The sequence below is a fragment of the Atractosteus spatula genome, chromosome 3 (assembly GCF_055471065.1).
Source record: "Atractosteus spatula isolate fAtrSpa1 chromosome 3, fAtrSpa1.hap1, whole genome shotgun sequence".
In the NCBI taxonomy this organism is placed as follows: domain Eukaryota; kingdom Metazoa; phylum Chordata; class Actinopteri; order Semionotiformes; family Lepisosteidae; genus Atractosteus; species Atractosteus spatula.
In genome coordinates this window covers 12,172,470-12,198,266 of record NC_142708.1, presented here as the reverse complement: position 1 = coordinate 12,198,266, position 25,797 = coordinate 12,172,470, and the positions used below count along the sequence as shown (strand labels likewise).

At 39.7% G+C, this 25,797-nt stretch overlaps 1 protein-coding gene across 7 annotated transcripts; it reads right to left on the bottom strand.

Annotated features, from left to right (window-relative positions):
- Positions 1 to 1,356: 1,356 nt before the first annotated feature.
- ythdc1 (YTH N6-methyladenosine RNA binding protein C1) lies at positions 1,357 to 24,566 on the bottom strand. 7 transcript variants are annotated; one of them, XM_088910123.1, is made up of 16 exons: positions 24,361 to 24,566; positions 20,993 to 21,094; positions 20,170 to 20,507; positions 18,991 to 19,408; positions 18,328 to 18,417; positions 17,352 to 17,405; positions 14,521 to 14,615; positions 13,666 to 13,774; positions 13,442 to 13,559; positions 12,942 to 13,026; positions 11,157 to 11,323; positions 7,849 to 7,928; positions 5,957 to 6,030; positions 4,800 to 4,865; positions 4,018 to 4,152; positions 1,357 to 2,334 (listed from the first exon to the last, which is right to left on the bottom strand). In XM_088910123.1, exons 1-16 carry the CDS (start codon positions 24,386 to 24,388, stop codon positions 2,113 to 2,115), a joined length of 2,181 nt encoding a protein of 726 aa, XP_088766249.1. In that variant the 5' UTR covers positions 24,389 to 24,566; the 3' UTR covers positions 1,357 to 2,112. The 7 variants fall into 7 exon arrangements, with proteins under 7 accessions (XP_088766249.1, XP_088766248.1, XP_088766250.1 ...); XM_088910122.1 differs by having other exon boundaries at positions 18,991 to 19,411; positions 24,361 to 24,557; XM_088910124.1 differs by having other exon boundaries at positions 18,991 to 19,411; positions 20,170 to 20,495; positions 24,361 to 24,557.
- Positions 24,567 to 25,797: the final 1,231 nt, after the last annotated feature.

Below are 25,797 nucleotides of genomic sequence, written 5' to 3'. Positions count from 1 at the left end.
CACAATTTTTCTAGAACTAGAAAAATGTTAAAACTAATTTCTGACATATATATAACAATACCAAGCGAAAAATACCCACATCTGTGGATATTAATTCCTATTTTCAGCCACTTTCTAAATATGATCCCATTCAGAATATTTGTAGAATCTAAAATGTTTTATTTTGGATGTGTAGCTTTGTACCAGAAGCAACCTGACCAAAGTTAAAATAGTATGGGCTTTCAGACTAAATTCAAGTTTTGAAAATATTCAGAGGATCAAAAGACACAAGTTGCCATTTTCTGATATGAAACGAATTGCCACAAAAGAAAAGAAGAACTTGTTGCAGTAATGTGGCCTAGCAATCAACTTGCACAATCATGGTACAGTGTCCTCCAAAAACCTCAGGACAACCGTTCTGGGATTTCCACCATTTCCTCTAGTGAGAAGTTCAGATCTCCGGGGTCTAAATTAAAATTTAGTGAAGTCAGAGACAGTCTGGAGCTCCACTTTGGAGGAGCAGAAGTATTGGGACAACCAGTCAACAGGTGTCTCCTACTAAGGTGTTTGTCAGGTAATTGGGCTCATAAATGCCAGCGAAATTACCGACAACCACCAGAGCACAGGGGTGAGGATATTTATATTTATGACATATTTATGTACCAAAGACTGGTACAGCAAAATGTGAAAGGCTATACCTCAGGATATAACCTCCTCATCAGCAACAAGAACAAAAAAAAACAGGTAATTTGCTTGGAATTGTAATCATGAGCCAGAAGTGGTTTGGGGGAGTTTAGACAGCGAAGTGCATGCTACACTTTGATCAGAGTGATGAAAAGGCTGAAGTGGAAAAAGAACGGCTGCGGATGTTCCAAAAAAAAACAACAACACATCAGCTGCGAAGCCTGGTGTACAGCTGCAGGAGTGAATGGGAATGCAGGCACTCCCCTGGAAATCGCTCCTTCACTTTATCAGGAACAGCTGATTTCAGCGGAAGTTCACAGAAGCAATGTCTGCTTGGGAAAGAGAAAGAAAATCCTTCCATATTTCCTGGGACACACTGCACCGTGCAGCAGCACAGTGACCCCAAACCCACAGGACAATGCAGTTGTCCCTCAGAGGGATATGCACATACTTACAGAGTTTGAAAGTTACTTAAAATTGTCTCAGTACCTGCAGTCACCTGAAACCACTGGGTTGAATATAAAGGATGTTTTCTCAAATGTATGCATAGAATTGCCCCCAAACCAAAACTTTTTATAATCTACATCGCCAACACAAACTGCGTCACTAAACCAAGAAAAAGATTTTAGGTAGGTTCTGTAAAGCTGTCAGACATGACCCTTCCTAGAAAGTAAAATATGTATTCAGACAAAATTATAAAAAGCAGTGACAAGACAGTTTATTGAAGCAATGGTATCTGTTCTTGCTTTGACCAAATACCACCCTGTACAACCTTTACAAAAACCTCAGGGGAACATTTATTTTTACAAAAAGTATCACTGAAAGATACAAGTTAACCACAATCTAGTTGTGTACATTGCAAGTCACTGTACAAATAGTTTCAAAATGTGAAGCCATATAGCACTGATTAAAGGTTTCTTTTTTGAAAAACAAAAAAGGGAATAATCTCTTGATATTGCTTTTATCACTCAACACTGGAAAATACATGGCTTGAAAAGTAAAAGGACTATAAAAGGGTACTTGCTACAACACTGGCAGTTTAAGTACAACTGCATACTTTTTAGCAGCAATATCTTCATTTAACCATGTGCAATTACAAATACAGACATGTGGCAAGAGCAGAACCTGCTATCCTTTCTATTCAAGACTAATACAAAACAGGATAACAGTAGAGGCAATGAACAAGGAGATGTGTCCAGAAGAGAAAAAAAATCCCGATTCCATCTCGCCTTCAAAATTCCCTCTGCCTTCCCAATAATTAATCCAAAATCTGCATTTGTCTTATTCCAGTTTTGTGATACTACATGCATAAAACACATGGGGCTTTCACAGTTCTTATGAAACATAACATGAAAATTTGTGGAAAAGATTTTTTTTATATATATATAAAAGGAGCACTTCAAATACAATGAAGCTTTTTTTTTAAAAAAAAAAACACAGCCGATGGCATCATCTTCGGTATCTCCCTCTCTCCTTCTCTCGCTCCCGGTCCCGGATCCTCTCGCGCTCGCGCTCCCGCTCGCGCCCGCGCTCGCGCTCCCTGTCCCGCCGGGCGTCCCGTGGCCGGTCGCGTTCCCGCTGGCGGTCGCGCTCCCGGGGCCGGCTCCTGCGCCCGCTCACCACCGCCTGCGTGCGCCGCAGGAAGTCGTCCACCCTCATGTCGTAGTCATGCTGCCGAGAAAAACCAGCACGGCCTTCATTCCCTCCTTCGGCCCCGCCTGCACCTCAGCCCGCCGGCGTGTTTGTGGGAACCAGTGCGTTTGGGAAGGTCCTGGTTACAGGCGCGACGCCTGGTGGGCTAATAAGGCGTGTACGCACCAAACGTGACCCGCCTAAAATATTAGTCGATGTCGCATGTCTTTAGTGTGTGAAAGTAGTATCACGCTTCGTGAGCGTTTTTTTTTTGACATTTTCAGAGTGAAAAAATGTGAATGCCTGACTAGGAAAATCGCTTTTGTTGTACAGTGTATGAAAAGGTTGCAAAAACACTCAGGAGAAAAGTGTTCTTTATGTGGCCTCTTTTTAGGTCCAGCGCTACCTGAACCTACAAAAACAAGCCATCTGCTTCTTTTCACACTCAAAGCCACCCTGCCAACAACAGCTACTTTCGAGACGTGATACAACTCTCACTGATTACGCTGCAAGGCCACAGACCCCCAGAAACCTTTTACACAGAACCTACACAATCCTAGCCGAGCTACTGAAACAGGGAACTGAAGGTATAGGTGGTAAATGGCAGATTAACAGAGATCTGAATCAGTGATTCACAGAACGCAAGGCCCATACATGTTGAGGTGTATGACAGCCTGCCTGCACTACGCTATGCCCAGAACCCTTAACATGTAAGCCTGCTTTCAGAATCAATCAAAAGTGACTGCATAAAACTAGCCTGATGGCCATCAATGAATGCAGTTTTATTAAATTAATAAATTGGCCAAATTAATTAAATTTTACCAAGCTGGTTTTGATAAGAGCATAGAGCTTACAAAGGAGGGGATTCAGCTCCCCATTTGGCAGAGGGTAGCCCATTGAACATGGATCTCAACCAGCCATTTCCTGAAAGAAGCGATGGCTTCAACAACATAGCTGGGTATCTTTTCATACATCAGCAGACTGAATCTGAATCACTACAATGTTAGAAGTGATATCACCTAAAAAAGATCAAATGTACAATTTCAACGGATACATTGTGTATTTCCAGTCGACTTTAACCTTCACTTTTTTATACCAAAACTGGTAACATTAACCCTATGTAACCTAATGTTCATAGGAATATATTGTAACGCATACGGCCACCATTGCAGGTTGTGCGAGCCGGCTTACCAGCGCGGTGACGTCACCGCCCTTCCCTGTGAATAGCAGGGACCGCAGCTGTCGGGCTGAGGGGAGATCTCCCTTTAGCTCAAGAGGCTGGGTCCCTGTTGAGTGACGCCGGAGGCCTGGGTTCGAGTCCCCAGCAGTGGGGGGCCAACCTGAGGCGGCAGCGGTGAGGGCGCATACCCATGTGAACCCGAGAGCGCTACAATATGTTAAAATAAGGATTTTTGATCTTCCAAGCTTTGTCTAGTTCCAAATAAATGAAAATCAGCACTTACCACACAGTTTTACACTAAAATTGGATTAGTAATTAAAACCTATTACTTATAAGGGCTCAGATAGGCTGAGCACACAAATACTAAACCAGTCATAACCGAATGTGATTCGCCAAAATCATTAAAAAGAAGTTAGAGAAATGAAGAACTGAGCCTGGTTAAAAAAAAAGGGTCAATCAAAGTCTTGCAAAAAAAATGTAGTCGCATTCGAAGATGATTTAACGATTTGGAATGTTACCAGACTCGAAGTAAACGAACGTACAATGCGTTTATCTCTGTATCGGGCATCGTGCGGCACCGGGTGGTGTCCGGAGTAAGGAGGATGAGTCTGAGGAGGAGGAGGGTGATGCTGGTAGTAAGGGTGATGAGGGGGCTGCTCCATTCCAGGATAAGGTGCCTAGTGAAGGAAAAACAGAGATCTAGGTCCTCAACCAAATGACTGTACACTTTGCCATTTACAAGGTTAAATTTTAGATTCCTGGATACTGTATACCACAATTTCAGTATACATAATGTTTCCAAGAATGATTAGATAGAAACAAAGCAGGGGTGTCAACTCAATTCCTGGAGTGCCTATTGGCCTCTGATTTTGGTTCCAACCAAACTCTTCTTTAACTGCATAATGGTAATCCTCACCTGGCACCACCAAGGTGTTTCATAGACAACTCACGTAAATGCTTTGAGTAACCAACTGTAAAGACCTTACAAAGCACAGGTCTAATTAAGAAAGTGTAACTTACTGTTTTGACCACTCAGGTTTGAACAAAACCAAAAATAGGCTAGACCCTCCAGGAAATGTGTTAACGTAACAAGAGACAAATGTATCCCTGGACACTGTCCAGAGCAGCTTTGTTTGCATACATACTTTAGGAACTACAAAAACGCAGGACATCATGAAAAAAGTTACAAAGTTTATTTTCAATAGGTATGGAAATGACAGAGGTGATAAAATTCACATAAATAATTGTGGGATGCGGCAAATTGAAAAGCTTAAAAATCTACGGATAGATTGTACATTTTGGGTGACAAGTAAATTATTCTTACCATTCCCTGCCAGGGTGGAGGTGGCCCAATGTTATGGTGAAATTCCCTCATATAATCATTGTAAGACTGTAAAACAAGAAACCTTTTAAGGACCAAATAACTACATTTTTCAGTACCCACACTTCATCCTGGGTCACTGAGGCAAATTCAAAGAGACATAAGACTTCTGGAACTGTGGCTCTACAGAACATATCAGAATGAGAGTTCAATAAAGATCAAAAGGATATAGGTGATCTCGATAAAGAGTTAAGGCAAATGAGTTTGCCCCCAATTCAGATGCTGGACTTCATTACTTGTGAAAAGCAAAGGCTCGCTCGTTAATGGGGAACTTATAGGTACAACAGGTGCCACACAGCACTCCAGGCAGTAAATGCATCTGAAAGGTGAAGCCTAAAACTGATCTGATCATAATGTTCCTTTGCCAAGATTATGAGAAACAGAGTAGTAAGCTTTCACCTTCTTCCACACGATTTGATTTTAAAAGAACATAAATGTTCATCCAGGCCTCTCAATGTGGTTCAAACCTCATAGGTGCCCCTAAGCTGGGGCTGAACTGCACAATCCTTGGTCTTGTCCCTACATTTCCCCACATGAAACCATACAATTGGCTTAGAGCCATTCAGGGTGGGTGATATGAGCTTGGCTACAGTTCCCTGCAAATGAGCAAGCTCTACTACTGGATGAGCGGTGACTGATGTGGGACGAGCCTCCTCTCTAATCTGCACTGGGCCTCAAGGTTGCCCACTCTTGCTCATTTTTTCCTGTCTGCAGTCAAGATGGCTTGTAGCTGTGAGCCAAAAGGTGAAAACAACTGGCATGTCCAAATCAGATGGATGTGAGAAAAAAAAATGCAATTCTAAAACGAAAATAGTCACAATCATCCTTATACCCTGGACAATTTAGTATGAATTTGCTAATTATAATTGCTTCTCTTGGGTTCCTTTCCTGTTAAGCAGTTTAAACACTAATCAGCCAACAAACACCAGCACTGTTCCTCAAACCATTTTCCTTTAAGGCTTCATAGGTAAAGCAGTACTTAAAATAACATTTTAAAGGCTGAATTAAACATTTCATTTTTCAGGATTTCATGTTTTTAATCACAATCCACCTAAGACTTATTTCACAGTTAAGAAATCTGTTGGCGGTACAAAACTCACCCCATTGAGAAACACATCCCGTCGAACTCCAGAAAACCGTCTGTTAGGAATGAAGTTACTTGTTAAAAGTGGATCTATACATTTGATAAAGGGGAAGAAAAGAAGAAAAAACATTTAAGATACAACTTATCAACAACCTGCCTATCCAAAGGCTGATTCTGAGGATCTTTCATGTAACCTACTCAAACAACAAATGAATGGGTTATGCCGGAGTTTGATACCAATAAGGGTAAAAACCCTCATTTCCTGCCACTTTCCTCAAATTGATCCAGTTTTAGGTCAATTTAAATATTCAGGGCTCTTGTTAAACTATTCACATACATGACTCTATCATATGTTCACATACTAGCATATGTGAGCCAAAAAAAACTCCAATTGTAATTATATGATTATGTAAAATTCAAGATAAAATACACCATACACTACTTGTGAATAGGAAAGTAATTTTGCTTCACTGACTTAGTATTTAGGATGAAAGACCAATAAAAGATTCTGAGCAGTCACAGTTTTAGTTCCAAGACTGTCTGAGCGAACGAATAGTAATATTATAAAAGTATCATCTATTACTTAGTATAACTAAATAGGACAACCGTTGCTAGAAACTTCCTACACAATTTAATGACATAACTATATTTTAAAATAGGTGAAGATCTGTTCTCCAAAAAGGATTGAAAGTGGGAAAATCCAGAAAGTGCATCATTTCCAAATTCTTCAATATTCATTTCAAAGGTTCCTTAACACTGTAAGATTCAACATAGTATTTTCCTTAAGCTGAGAAGAAAAAAAATGAAAATGTATCTAAATGCCCTTATGCCAAAAAATATTTAAGAGCAGAAAAAATAAGTGTCCTATAGACCTGAATGAAGACCCAAAGTCTGAATTCCTGTTATGGCCACCAGGGGGGGCAAATGTTACTCAAAAAGTTGGCTAACCACACCTAAGGACATGTGACAGCTGGGTAAACAACTCTTCACTACAGCTTCTTGACAACTCAGAAGACAAACGGTACTAATCTTCATGGGTTAACCAAAAATCTACAACTTGTCCGACCAATTCAGACTTGAAATACAGCAGCTTTAGTGTGAGGAATATTCAAAAAATTATATTGCAGAAATTATTTACCCAAGTTTGAGTTCCCATATTTAAAATTCCTCTGAATTAAAACGAATCAAAGGTCTTGCTCATTTTAAAAGACTTTTCAATTGACTGAAAAATGAAATACAGCATTTTTTTTTAGAACGGGCAACTCACTCTCTAAACAATATGGCCAGAGCTACACTATATCTCTCAAGATTGCAAAAATACGTAAGTTTATAGTTGAGAGAAATCAGATTGTGGTGCAGGGTGGCAGGTTTTAAAAATTATACTCAACACCAACAATGTAAGATGAACAAAGTAAACTCCAAATTGAAAAGAAGAAAACTTTAGCTGTACAGCATTCTTCAGATGTTTCAAGTTGATCATTTTCAAGTTGTTTCGACTGTGGGACCTTCTTCCAATGTTTCTCATCTGAAGACAATGATCGTTAAGATGAAATAGTTCTTAATTTTCAAAGAACTTCTATTTGCTCCTTTGCAGCTAGCATACTAATGCAGTTCTGAACCCAAGAATTTTAGATGGCAACATAAAATGTTTTCTGATTACCATACTCACCTCAACAGCTCCTACAATCCATTGCATCACAAAATACACTCTGCAACATCGAGAAATTTCACTGGAACCTTAGGAAATTGTCACAAAGCATTCAAAAATGAAAAAGATTTGAGAGAATCCCTTTTTCAATTAAAAGAGAAAATACCAAATTAAATTCTAAACTGGACTGAAAAGAATCACTGAGTGTCTAAAGTCATGTTTTTGGAAATGTCCCCGTTAATTAAGTTTTTTATAATGACCTGGTCTCTGTGGAAATTCTGGTGGATAGTCAATCCTTGGTCTTTTTCTGCTGTGCATGTCATATTCCTCCGGTCGACGCCTACACGAATTAGGTAAATAATTAACAACAACTTGAACAATACACAGACAACTTTACAACATCTGTATAACAGCTATTGATCCTGACAGAGGTTAACTGTATTAAAGAAGGACAATCTGGAAAATCTGAACTGCTAGCCATATGCAGACAAGGCAAATTTAAACATATTAATTAAGGGAGATCAGGCAAAGCAAAATACAAGGTGAAGATACACTGAGATAAGCACTGGGGTGAACCAAACCTAATTAGGTATGCATAAGTTCTTGAATCTTAGTATATAATCCATTTAAAAAAATTTCAGATGGGATTACTTTACAAAGTGTACCGAGATGACAAAGTACTGAGCACTTCCATCTGTCGTTGACCCACGAAAAAAAACAAATTAACCTCTACACTCATGACTTGACATTTTAACTGTCCTTGCTCTGGCTAGTGGCTACATATCATAAATGATTTCTATACAACTATGCTGCCCTCAATATAGGCATTTCCTAAGCAAATAAAACTTTTTACAGTTGAAGATTTGTTTTTAGAAAAGGAGAAAAAATGGCTTCTACCAAGCTGGTTGATACGGTTTACGCTGGTTGATAAAGAATGATTAATTTCTGCCAATTAATAATAGGCACTTCATATTCACAGTACACTTAAAAAAACAGAAAATGCTCATACATCATATAAGGGGAATGCTATATAACAAGCAAGCAGTGTGATTATGGTTCTTCCATTCTAGTCTTCTTGCCACTGTTTTCGTTAATGCAGCTATTAACATAAAATGTTAATTAACATAAAACCTCTGCAAATTTGCTGCTCCACTATGAATGGCTTAAATGAAAAATGCAGGAAAAGAACCTTGACATTCTTAACAGTGTGTTGAACATCAATGGGAGTCTCTGCTTTTGTCTCATTCATCTCCCAAAAAGAGTATGTGTAAATTTGCCTTTGGTCTTAAAACATGAGGACTTTTTTAAATACCAGAAATCCATGTCATATTTTTGTAAACAGAGTAATGGTTTCAATGTGCAGCAACAATAGGTAAATTAATGTCAGTGCAATGATTTAGGAATAAAAAATTGTTTACTGATCACATATAATGCATTTCTGCATTAAGGCACAATTCCCAAGAAATAAAAGGGGGAACCAGGAAAAATGTTTTCCAGTTAGGCTCTTTTTTTAGGTAATGATCAGGAAACACCGTTTAACTTCCCTTCAGCTGCTGTTTCACATGTGAAACCATTTGCACAAAATTTCTGAAATCCCATTTAGTTTAATGCATGTAATAAACTGCATATTCTAGATCCTGTTAAAAAATAATTCACAATTCTAAATTATTTTTTATAATTCAGAATTATAAATTCTGAAAAGAAATTGTGAACCTACTACAGATGACTTATATAACACAATGAAAAGTCCTCATGAAAGCCTTTTCACAGCACAATTTATAATATCAAGCTTTTCCTACCAAAATAACCCTGCATTGAATATCTCTAATGATTAATACCCATTTAAAACATCTTTAAAATATAATTAAAACAATAACATTATTAAGTCTCTTTACATTAATCAACATTGAAAACTTACTTGGATATTAAAAATCCTGAGTGCAATTTGCAAATTTTACAGGCAAAATGGTGATATTTTCTTACTACATTACTTACTTTATAATTGAAAGATTTTAAACTAAAAATCTACAGATTGTCCAAAACCCAGAAATAAACAAACTACAGGAAATTGAAAGAAGCTGGTTAAAGTAGTAACATACCGCTTTTCTTGTAGTTTTGTGACTGTTAACGATGGCAATAATTATGATAGTAAAAGTTCATAAAAGCAGTCCAGCTTATCATTTAGGGTCTAAAGCCACAAACATTAAAAGGAGGACCTGGCAAGGCAGAGAAGGGGTGCCATTTGGGTAGCACTGACACTTTGCAGTCCATTGCAATCAAACAAAAATATTAATGGGGTTCCGTCTTTTCTCTTTTTCTACACAGCAATGTGAACCCCCTTGGTGTATAACTTCTCTTGGGTTCTCAGTCCATTTAAGCCTTTTAAGGAAATGGGGGTACTGCCAGATTGCCTCCTACCTTACTTGAGCAAAGTCCTTTTAGGTAAGGAATTGGGGTTACTCCTTGGGGTATTCCTACCTACCACAGGATGCTTTTCCACAGGGGAAAACTTCTATCAAGGGCTTTAGCATCATCACAAAATACACATCCACAGTCCTTCTGAGCAGTGAGCAGTGTAAACCAATACATTTCCTTTCATGCTTGCAAGTGGGGTAAAAAAAAAACACCGTAAGGAGCACCGGACATGTCAGTTCATGGGCCATAGATCTCCGTTTCTTGTACTTTACATTTAATTTTTTTTTTTACAGGTCTGCTTGAGCACGTTAGAACTTTTTTTTTCCCCACTCAAGAGAGCGTGGTACACAAACACAGTTCAAATAAAGCAGTGCTCTTTTAAGATGATCTCTGAAAACACTTGAGTCCACAGGCACTGCGACAAGTACCAGGAAAGACTGTTTACAGACACAGCAACAGCCCGCCACTGGTTTGTTGCCGGGTCTCCCAAAGGCCAACGACTCCCTTTTCCAAACTGGCCTAGCACTCTCCCGCAGCGTGGCAGAAGGACGCGTGCTCTTTCTGTGGCTACATACACGTGTATCTATACTTATTTAACACATTACTGTGCTGTGGAAAGTCCCGCAAAAATGCTCCTCTTGAAAGCATTTTTATCAGCATTTTTCCCCCCTCAAATCGAGGCGTCATCTTCTGCTTAATAATTACGGCTTCTTTTTAAAAAGTCCCATATCTGATTATGTTTATCCCCAGGGATACACCTGAAAGAAAAGGCTTTGGAAACAAATTTAAAACAGCTGTTCTAGATTTTGGACAAATGATCTTTTGCAAAAATCTACCAAAACAAAAAGCATGCATTTTACTCCCACCTCCTAACCAAAATAAAGAACTGATAAGATTGCACCTAGTTTCATTAGGGTGTCGGGACGTTACGCATGTGAGAAAGGCACTTCCATTCTGCAACTTTTTTCGGCTTAAAAAAAAAACTGGCATGTAATCCTCAATGAAGCCACAAAACGTCCGTGCAGCTTGATTTGAGGATTTCGTTTTCTTTCTCTTCGCAGTGTTGAAAGAACTGGGGCTGGTGAATCTCAAGAACTCCGTCACGTAACTCCAACACAAGCGCTTACTAGCGGGTCCAAAGAACGTTTCTAACCTTCCCAGATCACGGCCTGGCTCTCGACGCGGAGGACGTCCTCTCGAGCGCGGCTGCGAGTGCATCCTCCTCTTGTGACGCATTTTATGAATAACCTGATACAAGTCAATACTTTCATCAGGTGGAAAAAGCAGGCACAGCTGGGTTCCGCATTCCGGCTCGATTTCCTTTCCACGGACAAAGGGGGGAAAACAAAAACAAATCAATTAAAGGGGACAGAAAAGACAACAGTTCAAATTTAAGCTACTGCACCTAATCCAACAGAGTCCGATTTATCAATAGGTAATAGTTAGGATTACTAACAACTCCATCTCAGAGGAAAAAACTGCAACTTCATGTGCATTACCTTCCTGGCTGCACATCACCTAGTCAGTTGTAACGAGCTGCTGTCCTACACTGGTTTTCACATTCTAACTATTCCAGGGAAAGTGCCCGAGGAGCAGCAAAGCAGCATCTACACATTCAAACTGTTACATGAAGCTCAGCTTACAATATGAATAAACACAGATACTGATCACGTAAATACTTAAAACCTCTCATTTGTCTCCCATCCACCAATGTAAAACCTTTTTGAAAAATTGTAAGAATGTACAGGTCACAAATGAGAAGAGGGTATTCAGCCCACCTAACTAAAACAGAAACTAAAAATGAAATTGGTATTAGATTTGTATCTGATCACAGGTAGACAACAATACCTACAGGTGGGTTTGGGAAAGGCTACTAGATCTTATTAGGTCAGGAAACTAGTGACGTTTTTTTTATTGTAAAAAAACATTTAGTTGAGCAGAAAATGAACTTCGCTGGGTGAGAAAGGCTATTCCCAACTCATTAAAACAAGGTAGCAATGGACTGATCAAACTGTACCATACATCTAACAGCTTGAGACAGGCACTCAAAGACAGAAGTACAGAAGAACACCAAAGGATAACATGAATACCTGTGGTGGACTGTTCGCACATTTCCGAGGCTTTGTACAGCTAGGACAAAACTGTGGTGTGGTCATATGTGTGCAACTCAGTTTTATGGGGGATGGTACAAATGACATATCTACCTTGAGGATGGTACTGTAATCAGGACGTGACAAGCATGACAAACTGAAATTAGTAGCATTTACAACGATAAGAGTTAAACGTAAGTGAGATAAACACCTTGCGACACTGGACAAAACTGTCAGCTGGACGACCAATTAAAAGGCTTAGGATTAAAAACTCACATTAGTCAACCTGCTTAACATGGACATTAAACTTTAGAAGCACTTAGTTTTCTTAGAGCAATCTTTCATTCATTACATTTATGACTGCTTGTGTATTTTAAACTTAAAGACTACTATGAATCTGTCAGAACATGTTACGTATAACACTGCAAAAGTATTTTAAATCGTTATCTTTTATATTTTAAACTATTCTATATATATGCAAAGGAACAAGTAATAGGTTTATTCCATGCCGAAAAAAAGAAGAAAGAGAACACAACGTTTCGGCCGTGGAGCCTTCTTCAGGTGTGAGGGTCCAGTGTGAGGTCCTTACACCTGAAGAAGGCTCCACGGCCGAAACGTTGTGTTCTCTTTCTTCTTTTTTTTTTAGCATGGAATAAACCTATTACTTGTTCCTTTGCAGCCTACGCATGCTGACGCAGCTACCCACCTGAACTACTATTCAATATATATATATACACTTTACAATATGTTAAAAACCTATTATCAAAAGCTCAAAAACATTAGTGGACATGACTATCATTTTGGCTATGCATGGACAAAAGTTAAAAGGAAGGAAAGGTAAAAAGCACCTGTCCATCTCGTCCTATCTTCACTGGTTTATGTTCATTCCAGGGATTTGAGAGGTGTGCCGTTTTTGTAAAGGGTAGCTCTCGTCTGTAAGAAAAAAAATGGACAAAAATAAATGCTTTTCCCCCTACCTCTTACTAAACAACTCGCAAAAGGAAACTTTCATAGGTATCAAACTAAAATCCAGGGTGCATTTCAACATGTTACAGATTTTTTCAAACAGATTAAAAAAAATTGTACATGACCATGGAAAAGTTATCAAACTTGGCAAAATACTATTTTTTACAGAAATAAGCTCTGGGAAAAAGTGCCTCCCAATTTCTCTCCCTCGATTTGCGTTCCTTGATTATTACTGAAGAGTAACGCAGAACCTCGTCGTTTTATTTTTGTCATCTTTTGTAGTTCCGTTAAACTGAATTAACTGGGGGGCGAGGGTCTGCATTTACACAACAATGTAATGAAAGCTTCTGTGATGCATTTTAAATTGTGTATGTTGTATTACCTGCAGATCCAGTCGATTCTGAACACCCCTCCGAGCATTTTAGCATTCATTCCGGCTGGTAAAACCCAGTGTATGGGAGACCCTCCATGGTGAGACTCAGAAGACAGCCTGGCAAAACCTACACACACCAGAACAGCAATGAACGCTCATGCATGAATACATGAAACGGACACAAACAAGTATGGATTTTGACTGAAAGGGCTGAATTTGTTACAGTGCCTTACCTTGAAATTTCCCACTCTCTCTCACTGAGAAGATTAAGATCACACTTCTGGCTGATCTGAATGCAGCATTCAGCTTCTTCTCATTGACTGGAAGTGTGGACCACACACCCTACAGCGACATAACAAAAGGCTGGGAGTGATATAAAAATACTGTGCAGAAATTTCCTAACTTGTGCAGCTACAAAGCAAAAATCCTTCCCTGTCGTACAAGTTGAAGGACACAGTTAAAGAATACACAGACATCTGTAGCAAGGGGAAGAAATGTTCCATCAGTACAAATCCCTCCCATTTCTTTCACAGCCATCTGTACTCCCAGGTAAGGAGGATCTAGTTTTATGTACAAGTGCCTGACAACTAAAAAAACATTTGAAGCAGACTGCCAGAACCACACCATCAGGTACTATATAATTTAAAGCATCAGCTTACTATATTGAAAACTCCAAATGTTCATAGATTTTAAGGGTACAATTTATAGAAAAGAAAACCAAATAGAAAGACAAACACAAACTAATTTAAAGTCAATTTGAAGTGAAAACTCTGGATAATATAGCAGATTTTACACTTCACTGCTAGTTTTTATACTCATTTCTTCAATGGAATCCCGCTAGGAAAATAAGAAATTGATTTAAAAAAGCACAGAACTGTGCAATGTACCTTCTTTGACAATTTCTTCTTCTAACAAATCATTTCATTATTTGCTACAAGGTGCTCAGTATAGCACGTTTTCAGCTAGACAATTTACTGCTGATTAAAATGCCACCAGTAAGTTCTTGACAGAAGTGACAAATGTGATAGCTTGACTCCTCTCCTGTGTGGAAACAAAGAAGGGAAACAATTTCAAAATAAAATACATACCTTCGCTTTGGCTAGTGAAACATTTTCATGGTTGTTGCTTTTAATAAGAAAAAACCTTGCATCCCGCAGGATGTACTTCAACTTACTCGTCTGATCTACAACAAAGAAAAAAGCATTAACATACACTGGAACTCCATTTGTGATAAAACAGCTTTAAAAGAAAGCACAAATAAGTCAAGAACAGGGGAGAAGGTATTTTCCTTCTCCGATATATATACAGTTGCCAATAAAGGGCTGGTTTACAGAAAAAGCAATATCTAATTTAATTATGGTATAATCTTAGTGAACTATTAAATCCATGGGACTCCATGGAGAAGAAACCACTGAATTCGAACAGTCCAAAAACTAAACTGTTGTGAAAAAGTAAAGTTTTATTAATCATTTGGTAATGTAAATTGTTAATAACATCTTTAGGATAACAAGAAATTAGTAAAATCCACTTTACAAGGTTGTCAATAAACCTTTAACGCTGAAAGAACTTTAAACCTCAAGTTCACTTTTTTAGATTTTTTATTTTATATAAATGCATTATAAAGAAGTAACATTCTTAAAATAAATCATCCTCCTATATTGTTTGTGGTTATGTAAAGCTTAAAATTTAAAACCATTCCAGAGCAAGAATTTTTAACACTCTATCAAAATGGTTAAACTACATTTCAAACTCAGTCCAACTGCATAAAAATCATGAAAGCTTACCTTGAAGTGTTTAGACCTCTGACAGCCTGTCATACAATTTCTCTAAAGCTCTTAACTATGAAAAATCTCCTGTATGAATGACTAAAGCAAGTTTAAATGCATCCAAGAGCCCTAACTACAAAAACATTTTGGATGAGAGACCATTGTATTTGAGTCATTCAATCACGAAATTGTTGATTTTAAGAAATGCCAATAACGTTACCTAAAATATGAAACAATTCTAAGAAAAACTGGCTCTAAAAAAATGTCATTCAAGGCTATATTTTTGTCAATAAGATCAACTTGGTAAGATACTAACTGGATGTAAAACAGTACAGAGATGTGAGAGGCTGTGGGTATAGACAAGATGGCATATCTTTCCTGAACCAACCACCCCTGAATGCAGTGAGTAATTACCTGCCCAAACAGAGTAAGCTCAACCAGGAAGCAGAGACAAGACAGCAGGCTCTCAGTGATGCTCTGCATCCAAGTGAAAAGCAAAGAAGCAACCGACTACCCAGTGGACATTAAGAGCTCAAGTAAGATTGACGATGGAAGCAAAGTAGTTGCCAGCTATTTATAGAGAGGACCAAATGGAGAGTTAGTGGTCAAGAGGAGTTAGGGTTTAAGATTTTGTATTTGTGTATTTGGAATAAAGAGTTCAATTTTTAACTCAGTGCGTGCAAGTCTGCTGCCTGAGACCTGCCTACTAATGAATCCCACTACCGCATCACAACTCTGCTGGTATCACAAAGTACATTTCAAATACTGACATACTGTGACCTGTCAAGTGAATGAAATTTACAAAAAATCAATAGGTTCTAATTTCATAGAATGTATATAGCTTTTTATGTTTTTTCTAAAAAACATTACAAATCTTATACATACCATCTTTTATCACTGGGTTCTTTCACTATGCATTCTGTTTTCAAACCTCAGCAGTTGCATCTCCCATTGGTATCAATGGTAATAAAGCAAAGAATTTCTACATCGTGCACAACCGACTGACCTCCACAACTTAATTTATGTACAGGAAAATGCTGAATTTAAAAAGTAATACAATAATTTAGAACTGTGAATATCATATCCATGATCAGGTATACACCAGTCTCTTTAAAGAGACTTAAGATAAGCAATTCATACCAATTTCTTCTGAAAGCTATAAAAATCCCAGAATGAACAAATGACATGGAAAAAATATCACAAAATCTTTACAATTCTACAATTATAAGGAAGTTGCCAAAAAATGGGGTAGAATCTGGTGACATCTGATAATCTCATGCTCATAAAGCAGGCACTGGACGATCACATGTGCTCTATGGGGCATTGTCATGTAATGCATGGCCCCTCCCAGCAAAAAAATAAATATTGCATTGCAGTGAAGACGATCACTCTGTTCCTTTAAGTACCTATTAGCACTGACCTTCTAAGGAACAAGTGCACCAAAACTACAGCAGGAAAATGCACCCACAAAACCCTTCCCAGTTTAAACAGTTAAAGGACTCGGGGCTATAGAGTTCTTTAGGCTGAAATCTTTGTGGAGAACATGGATGATTCATCTGACCGTGTGGCATTTCTTTGCTGCTCAGTAATGCATTTCCTGTGCTCTTTTAACCACTAAAATTGCAACTGTGTACTGCAACCTGACCATGGTTCCCCATTCTGTGAAGTTCTGACATTAAACCGCTCTGCCCCAGGTGGGAATTGATAGTCAATTGACCTGCAGCTGCTTGCCCACTGAATTAACGCATGGGTATCACAACCCCGGAGTTGTACTGATGGGGTCTTTCTGATACAGTTACCCCTTAGACACTGTTTCTTGTGAAACATCAGCAAGCTGTCTTGGTCACTGAAGTTCCTGTCAAATGAGTCCAAAACACACCTCTCTTTCAAAGTCATAGCGGTCTCACCAGGAGGTCATGTAAGCCATTATTATATGCAACCAGGCCCATCAAGAATGTTCATACATGACCATAATCATGCTGGAATGATTTAATTAACAATCACCCGTTTAATTAACAATACACAGATGAAAAACGCCCGTTATATACCCATCTGAATGTGCCTAGAATCTGTAAATGAAGCGATTACCTACTCTGGAAAAACATAACAGTCAACAACCGGAGCACAGTCACTATGAATTCTACATTACCCACCTTTACGAACAGCTCGAACAGAGGAAGGAAGTTTTTCATGTTTCTTCTCGGACCCTACGTAATGAAAACATTGTATATGAAACGAGAGCAGAACGCATATTTGAAAGCAGCAGATTTGTTTGCAGGACTATAGACATCTGGAAAAGAGAACTGAATAAAACTACTTCACTGAAGCATAAAATGCCTTAAGAGTAAGTAAAAACACTCTGCTGACAGGACAATGCTGTGAATTTTAAGGAATCTGTGTGGATCAACAGGAATGTAAGACAATCACATTACGAGACAGCCAGTGAAGCTGCCAAACCAGTAGATGGTATGAGCAGACGCAAGCATATGCCTATGGTCTACTCTTAATCTCTTTATAATTTTTTTTTCATTTTAAACTAACACTTTTCAGTGAATATCACCCTTTATAATATCATATTCAAGAGCTAAGGGAAAATCTACAAGACCAGACATCACTAATGAAACTAAATAGGAAGGTTTTAGCCAGAAACAAACATGTCACATGCACTTTCTTTTGTATTAGATGTAATCTGACCTGCTTTTCCATTGATAAAGTAATCTGGTAAAAATACAGCATTCCACATGTTCTACTTAGTTTCACCCCATTTTGAAAACATCTACCATATTGGCTTAGCCAGTTCACTAAGATATAGAACCTTGGGAGAAAAACCAATAGATAATCGATCTTGGTAGAAAATCATTTTGCGCTATGTAAGATTTACACCTTACACAAACTTGTATCCCACAGGTAAACAGACTAAAAATGATGTGTGAAATGATAATACAATATCAAGTACACAGTACATACTTGGACCAGGAGCAACTGGTCTTCGGAAAACACAAAAGCAGGTTAGTTTACACTCAAAAGCAGAAAATAAACTACAATTGTGATAAAATGATAAATGTGAACCTAAACGTCTCCTTAGAAAATGCAGAAAACTGGTTAAAACTGGTTGGGGATCTTTAATACCTGCATATGATTCTGAAGCTGAGCTTCCACTTCTATCAAAAACGATTGGAGAAATCCTTCTAGCCCGCCTCTTCTCTTTTTTGTCCTTATCTGAACAGTAAATTGGAAAACATGTCTCTTATGTTAGAGTGTCCCTTTACAATGGTAAAGGACTGCTCTAGAGCACTCAAACCTATTGTTTTAAAAGGACTTAACTTTCTTTACTGTATTTGCCTACTTCTTTTTGAAACACCAAAGTAGCAAGTCAGCCCATGATTACAATGAACAGACTGGTCAGTTATGTAATCATGAAAGATTCTCAACATTTACATTGACAGCAGATTACTGTTCAGCATCAGAGCACATGGGAAATGTCTAAAGTCGGGGAGATTGACAGACATTGACCAAAACAATGACCAAAAGGCACTAAGAATTAAAAGACGACTGGTCTTACAGACAGGGTTAAGGCCTATTTAGTATGAATCAGCTGTGTATAAGTCAGTGAACAAATTTAGTTCTTAAAAAAAAAGAAGAGGGGGAGGACAGGATAAGAAATAAAAGCTGCTGAGTTTAAGTTTAACAAAGTACCTACTGCCAAATGAAATGAACACTCATTCAAAATGTACAGAGTCTGGCAGATTGCTGAGGGAAAAGAATAGGAACATTAATAGAAGTATGAGTTACCTGAGGCCTCGGACCCTGAGCCAGAGCGCACAGACTCTGCATCGGAGAAGGAGACAGACTCAGACTGGGAGTCGCTGGCCTCGCTGCGGGTGTCATAGTCGTTCTGCTCGTTGCCCTCCCGCTGGTCCCCTTCTTCCAGCTCGTATTCCTCCTCCTCCTCCTCCTCTTCCTGCTCCTCTCCTTCTTCCTCATCCTCCTCCTCCTCCTCTTCCTCCTCTTCATCCTCCTCCTCTGCGTCCTTCTCTCCCTCCTCTTCCTCGTCTTCCATGCCCTCCTCCTCCAGCTCCGAGTGGTTCCCCTCAGAGGACGCCCCCGAGCTGCCGGTCTCCTGCTCCGAGCCGTAGTCCTCAGAGTTGCCCTCTTCCTTGGAGGAGTGACTCAACCGGCCCACACTCCCCTCACTGGTGCGCCTCAACTTCTGCTTTTAAGGAAAAAAATAAGCAATTTTCTCTCTGAAAATAAATGATAAACTCTCAAAACATGGCAGTGTCTAGATAATGCCTTATTTACACGACGTTTAATTTAGATGCATGAAATACAGCAAACCCAGCTCAACACAATGTACTACTTGCGCTAAAAATTCTTCCATATCCGAATAACAGAACTGGAAAGACGCCCAGCCAGTTCCTTAACTTCAGAAAACACAAAACACGCGATTTTTAAACAGCCAAAATTAAGAACCAGGTGCCAAGATGACTTTTAAAGCCTGATAAATAACAGAACATCTCAATTATGGTTTGCTCATAAGTTCTTAGGGGCATATTTTATGTAAACTCCACAAACCCTGAAACTGGGGGTTAAAAGATTTAAAACTGCTTCACAAGCTAATTCTTTTTTTATTTTTGCCTCATGAAAATCTCGACACGGACTTGCGAGAGACTGTGAAATACAATAAAAATCGACAATACATACTATTTATGGTCTGAACCCGGGTCAAAAGATGGGTGAGCTCTAACGAACATAAAAGTAAACTAAAATCTACATATTAAGCAATATCTCAAGAAAAATATCCAAACAGTAAAACATATTCCAAAAGGACCACAAAGATATGAGGTCTATTTGTACTCATGTATGACCGGAAAAGACTTATGTAACTTTAAACAAGACTCGCAAGCAGTTCAGATATTCAATTCCGACGTGCAGTTCACGTCTCTCTCCACAGAAAGGTCAGGACTTTACCTCTGACACTTCAGGCATCAGTGGCTTGGGCCGTCTGTCCGACTCCCTCCTCCTGCCCATGGACTTGTCGTGGTGAACCTTATGGATGTCCCTGGAGCTGCTTCCTCTCACCACATGGTTTCTCCTGTCTCCCGAATCCTTGTTCCTGTCATAGTGATACTCCTCAGCCTTGTAGTCTGAGTGGCGCCCCCTGGGGTTCACTGGCTTCTTGCCGCCGGTGACTGTGGCAGTCGAAGACCTCTTGACTGTCTGCCTGGTGGAGTGTCCAGAAGAGCGCAGCCTTTTGCTCTCGCTGTTGTCACCCCGGTCGTTCTTCCGTTTCGATCCTGCAATAAAAACTTATGTGTGTAAAGGAGACCGGCGTTAACCTCTGTCGGATACCGTGCTTCAAGGTTCTAGACTGACATGATCTGTGCTGTTCTTCCACATCATATAACATAACATAACATCACTTTATTACCCATACACAATTTCTTGCATTAGAAATTCATCTTTTCGCATACCCCTCTCCATGAGACACACAGACAGGGAGAGAAGCTGGGGGTCAGAGCGCAAGGTCAGCCATTGCACAGCGCCCCTGGAGCAGCTGGGGTTAAGGGCCTTGCTCAGGGGCCAAACGGAGTACTATTCCCTTCCTGGCTGCGGGATTTGAACTGGCAACCTTCCAGCCACAGGCGCAGATCCTTAACCACAGAGCCACCGCTCTGCCCCGGAATATATTCATTCAGTTACATTTGCAAGCATGCAAAGGTTTATGGAACAGGCACTGTCTCTAGTTCATTAAAACTCCAAAACCACAGCAAACCTGTTCTAAGATCCCCACCTTTTTTCTCGTTGATGTCATGCTCACTTTCAGGGTTGTACAACTCGTCGTCCTGGTCAGGTGCCTCAGTCAGGATATCGTCCAGGACGTTGAGTTCGCCATCTGAAAGGTATCACTTCCCATGAGTTCAGAAAGACATTCCTTCTGATTTAAGGTCCAAAGGACATAAAGGAATACAAATCATATTTATTGCTTCAAAGTTATACCTTTAAAAGGGAACTTCAGTCCCTCAGTTTCTCCGACTGGTTATTAAATCTCGGTAACAACATAAATTAATTGACAGGATTGGAAAATTTCACAAATTCTGAATTCAGCATAAATTGTGAACTTTGTGAAAGTACTATATGGTTGCTATTTGTTGTAAACCGCTGGTCTCTCCACAGGTGAGAGCGCAAATTTGAGAGAACTATGATGTGAATCAAACCATCCTGCTCAATAGTCATTGTCATGGCTAATGTATTGGGATGTCCAAGCGCATAAGTATAGGTTGTGTAGTAGACATTTCACAACAGCAGTGTTAACTCTAAATGCACTTTAGAACAAGTAGTATTTGTCTGCAAAATTCAGAGTATTTCTATTGGATTAAAAGTCACCTGAAGTTTTGTTACTGAATCGCAGACAATGATGGCAATATGGTGATGCACATACCTGGAAATGTGGTCAATTTCATGATGTAAATTGGAGGTTGTACATGTTACCGTGTACCGCTGATTCTTTCTAGCCCCAAATTAAATACGGTTGAAGTTCCCTTTTACAGAGGCTTCCACTAAAGTGATGAAAGCTGGTCCTAACTGAAAGGTATAACGGAAACCGTGCTGCTTTTGCATAAATGTGGTTTATTCTTTAGAAAGGGCAGCTATATATATATACACAGAATCATAAAACAAAGTCTACATTACCAAAGGTTCAATTTATTTAAAAAGGAACAGAACCACTCCACGCTTTTGAAAGTTACCCGTTTTATTTGCCTACAAAAGGTACCAAAACTAAAAATGCGAAATCCGTAAAGGACACCCCAGCTGAAAAATGCTCATGGCAGCACTGCATAAAAAAATCCCTGCGCAGGAACAATATGAAAAACCAGCTAGCTGCACTGTAGCTGATGTTCTGGGCGTGACCTTTCGAAGCTGCAGTCTGTGATGCAGCACCTGCAGGTTATCATATTAACTTCCACACCATAAGGTTACATACCCCTCTCCTGTAACGGTGTACAATGTTTGATATTTATTTAATTACAGAAGTGTTTCTTTAATCACGAGTGACATGATGGTTAAAGCTGCTACGCTGCAGCTCTTGCATCCTGGGTTCAACTTTGTATGAAAACACTGTGTGAGATCTGCACGTCCTTCCTGCATCTGCATGGTCCTCTGAGGGTTCTGGGTGGTCCCCACCTTTCTCCAGGCATGCTGGTTAGGTTAACTGCCTTGATCCTTATGCTTCTGAGGTACTCTCATGGCCCGATAAGAGTAAGAAGCTTTCTGATTAGGGGCAGAGGGTATTACATGCCACGTCCAAGACTTGACTTGTCATGTACACTAACATCAGTTCAAAGCCTGAATCTAAAGTTGAATATTTTGCATGGTGAAAGAGTGACAATGCAATTCTGAAGCAGACAATCTTATAATGTCAAAGAATTCAGCTCTCCTCTGGGAACACGCCTCATTGCCGCAATGTTCTAGGGTGCAGGCAGGAAAAGAAGGCATTATACCACTCCTTAGAGTAATAAAACTGATCTTGAGAATGCAATGTTGCTTAATGATGGCACTATCACGGGCTGCACACCTGGTGCTGGGACACTGGAGGCTGCAGTCTGTGGCTTGACCCCCCCAGATGTTTTGCTGTTTATCATGCCTGACCCTCTATTTCTTACTCCAACTGACTGGAGGTTTTCCATTTCATTGTGGGAAATACAGTGACGAATTTATGGAACTCTAAAAGTCCATAACCCCACCTTAAATACAGCACCAGCTCTTCTTGCACACAAATAACAGCTCAGACTAATGCTATAGCTTAAGATTATGTTTACATAACACTGGCTACCTCGATTTACCGAGCATGTTACACTTCTGTCCTCCTGTAACTCATAGTTAAATTAAGATCATTACACAATATATCAGTGCCAACCAGAATGTATGTTTTCACTAAGCATTCTTCCTTTTATAATTTGAAAAAAATGTTATTTTATGCTATTTCTTTTTATCCTAAAGCCTGGCATTTAAACAATGTGACGGGGTACCTTAAAAGCAAGCATCCACATGGGCCCATCAAGAGAACTGCGATCATAACAGACTACATCTCTGCCAGTTTATCAGCGGGAAGCTCACAGAGCGAAGATTAAATTGAACACCGCCCTTCAGACACAACATGAAAACCATAGCGCTTCAGAACCACTCACTGGCAAGTCCAAAGCATGTGCCCAAAGCGAAACCGAACTGATGGCTGCTCCATCTGAAATTCATCTTGCTTGATCAGCAGCCGTCCTATGCTGACAGGGCACTCAAATCCAGCACCAGAAGCAGCCGGCTCCCGTTATGCATACCCTGTCACGTTTTTAAAGTGCTCACTCCGTGCAGTTTCCCAGCGGTCGCCCAGTAACGCAGAAACTGGAGGATCTGAACACGGTAGCCCCTGCACTGCGCACCACTTAGCAAGAAGAGTCCCAGATCCAAGAAAATTATAGGTACACCTTTTGCCTAGGGGGCACCTTTTATCAGGAGGAAATCTGGCACTCGCGATCTCGATCAGGGAGCCGGTCAGAATCCACAAAGATCCAATCTGTAAACAAGGACGGAGAGGTGCCTACACGATAAGGCTTTCGCCTCCATTTTTGCTCAGAGACTCGGATTTGTACAGGATACCCGGGGTGGGGTAGTCGCATCTCGCAGCCCAGTCTTTCTGCGTTACAATATCGTATTAACCCCACGGTAGCAAGAAAATCTGAGGTTTACAACAACCATCCGTGCTTCCTTCCAGCATTTCAGAGAAAGAAAAAAACGTCGATGAAGAAAACACGTCCGAAGCCACAAACTTCAATTTTGTGCTGCGCATTAAACCGCATATTCGAACGGATAACGTTATTTAGAGGGGCCTAAGTGAGTGAATAACCAGGGGCTTGGTTTGAAAATCAAAGCAGATAGCTGACAAACGACACCGATACAGTCGATCGATTAGGAGGATAAAGGCTCCTCCACATACCCCGCCTGTGGCAGGGGGACACATATCACGACAACCACGCGTTTCACAACGTAGGATTTAACATAAATTACAGACGTCTCTGCACCCAAATAAAAAAAAATGCACTCCACGCCACCCGTCTTTCACTTACCCGTAAACAACCCTTCCCCAAAAATGAAAATATCGCAGTTTACCTTTCTCGTCTCGCCTGTCGACCGCCATCCTCCGGCCCTTTCTCTGCCTGGCGTTTATCTGCAGTGGATTCGTCTTGCCTTTTCTTATAACTGCCTCGTTTATAGAGCTAAAATATGTTAAGGTAATACACAGTTTTTACCCTCCCGCATTCCGCAGCCTCTAACCCACCTCTGTCAAAATGGCGCCCAACCTCTCTGCTTCTCTGATACAATGCGATTACCCACAATTCCCTCCGCCGATACGTCACAAAGCTTTTTGCAGGCTTACACCTCACAAACAGCTTCAGCGTTCCAAAACCCGGAAGTATCATTCGTGGTCTGTGGGGTTCAAAGCCTCATCTTTCGAAAATGGCGAACTGTATCTTGCATGCGCAGATTAGTGCGCAGGTTGTGATCTCTTCTGTTTGCTGTAGAACCTCAGTAATTGTTTGTTGCCGCAGGCATAACAATGAAATGAATTTTGTAAAATAATATTATATATTTCGATGTATCTTAAAAGACTTTACACAGACTTGAAGAAACTGGTCCAACTCAATTCAGGATCAGTTAAACCCGGTTAGGTGTGATGCTGCTTTTTTGGAGACCTAGACCTTGCTCTAATCCACAGTGACTATGAAGGGGGCAAATCTTAAACTAAAAAAGAGAAGTCAATTCTGATTTCTTTGCTGTGCTCAAAGTAAAGAGAACTGTACGTACTGTAGACAAAATACACCAAAGACAACAAACAAACTCAGACATTTGCCAGCAGGTTTATGGTAAACATCATAGTCCAAAAATACTGAGAAACAAACATTCTCAGAATAGAGTGAAACAGTTTTGCAGTATGAAAAATTGAACTGTAACCTAATTTCTTATTCTCCATAAATTTTAAAATTATAATTCAGTACACATACATCTTGCCCCTATTATATTCAAATTTTAGTTAGATGCATAATCAGTATGAATGGTCAATGTAATCTCAAGCTTATGCGAAGTACAAATACTCTTGAGTTTTGCTTGCAAGAAAACTCTTCTCAGTCTTTTCACCAGTCTCAGTCTTTTCCAGCAATCACTCAATAGAACTACTCAAAAACTACATTAAATACGTTTAGAAATACATTTTTCATGAAATGATTCAGTTTTTCACCCACTGCTATTTTGATTTCCTTTTAATTTGTTGCCCTCATCATAAATGTTTCCATAAGAAAATGAACACATCATCAGTGTGAAGACATTTGGAGGAAATATGTACAGTAGTACTAAGGATGGCACTGACATTTAGCACCGCTGTCTCATAGGCCCTTGGGTCCTGGGTTTGATTCCAAATGTGAGGTCCTTAGTGTGGAGTTTGCATGTTCCCCTTGTGTCCATGTTTTTCAGGTACTCCGGTTTTCCCTGGCATGTTGGCAAGGTTAACGGGTGTCAAACTGTCTCCGTGTTTTTTCATGCGTGTGTCCT

Coding starts and splice junctions, on each gene's coding strand:
- ythdc1 (XM_088910122.1), bottom strand. CDS start 24,388: ATGGCGGTCGACAGGCGAGACGAGAAAG. Junction 21,095..24,360: donor CGACAGGCGAGACGAGAAAG/GTAAACTGCGAT, acceptor GATACCTTTCAG/ATGGCGAACTCAACGTCCTG. Junction 17,406..18,327: donor AGCTTCAGAATCATATGCAG/GTATTAAAGATC, acceptor TTCATTACGTAG/GGTCCGAGAAGAAACATGAA.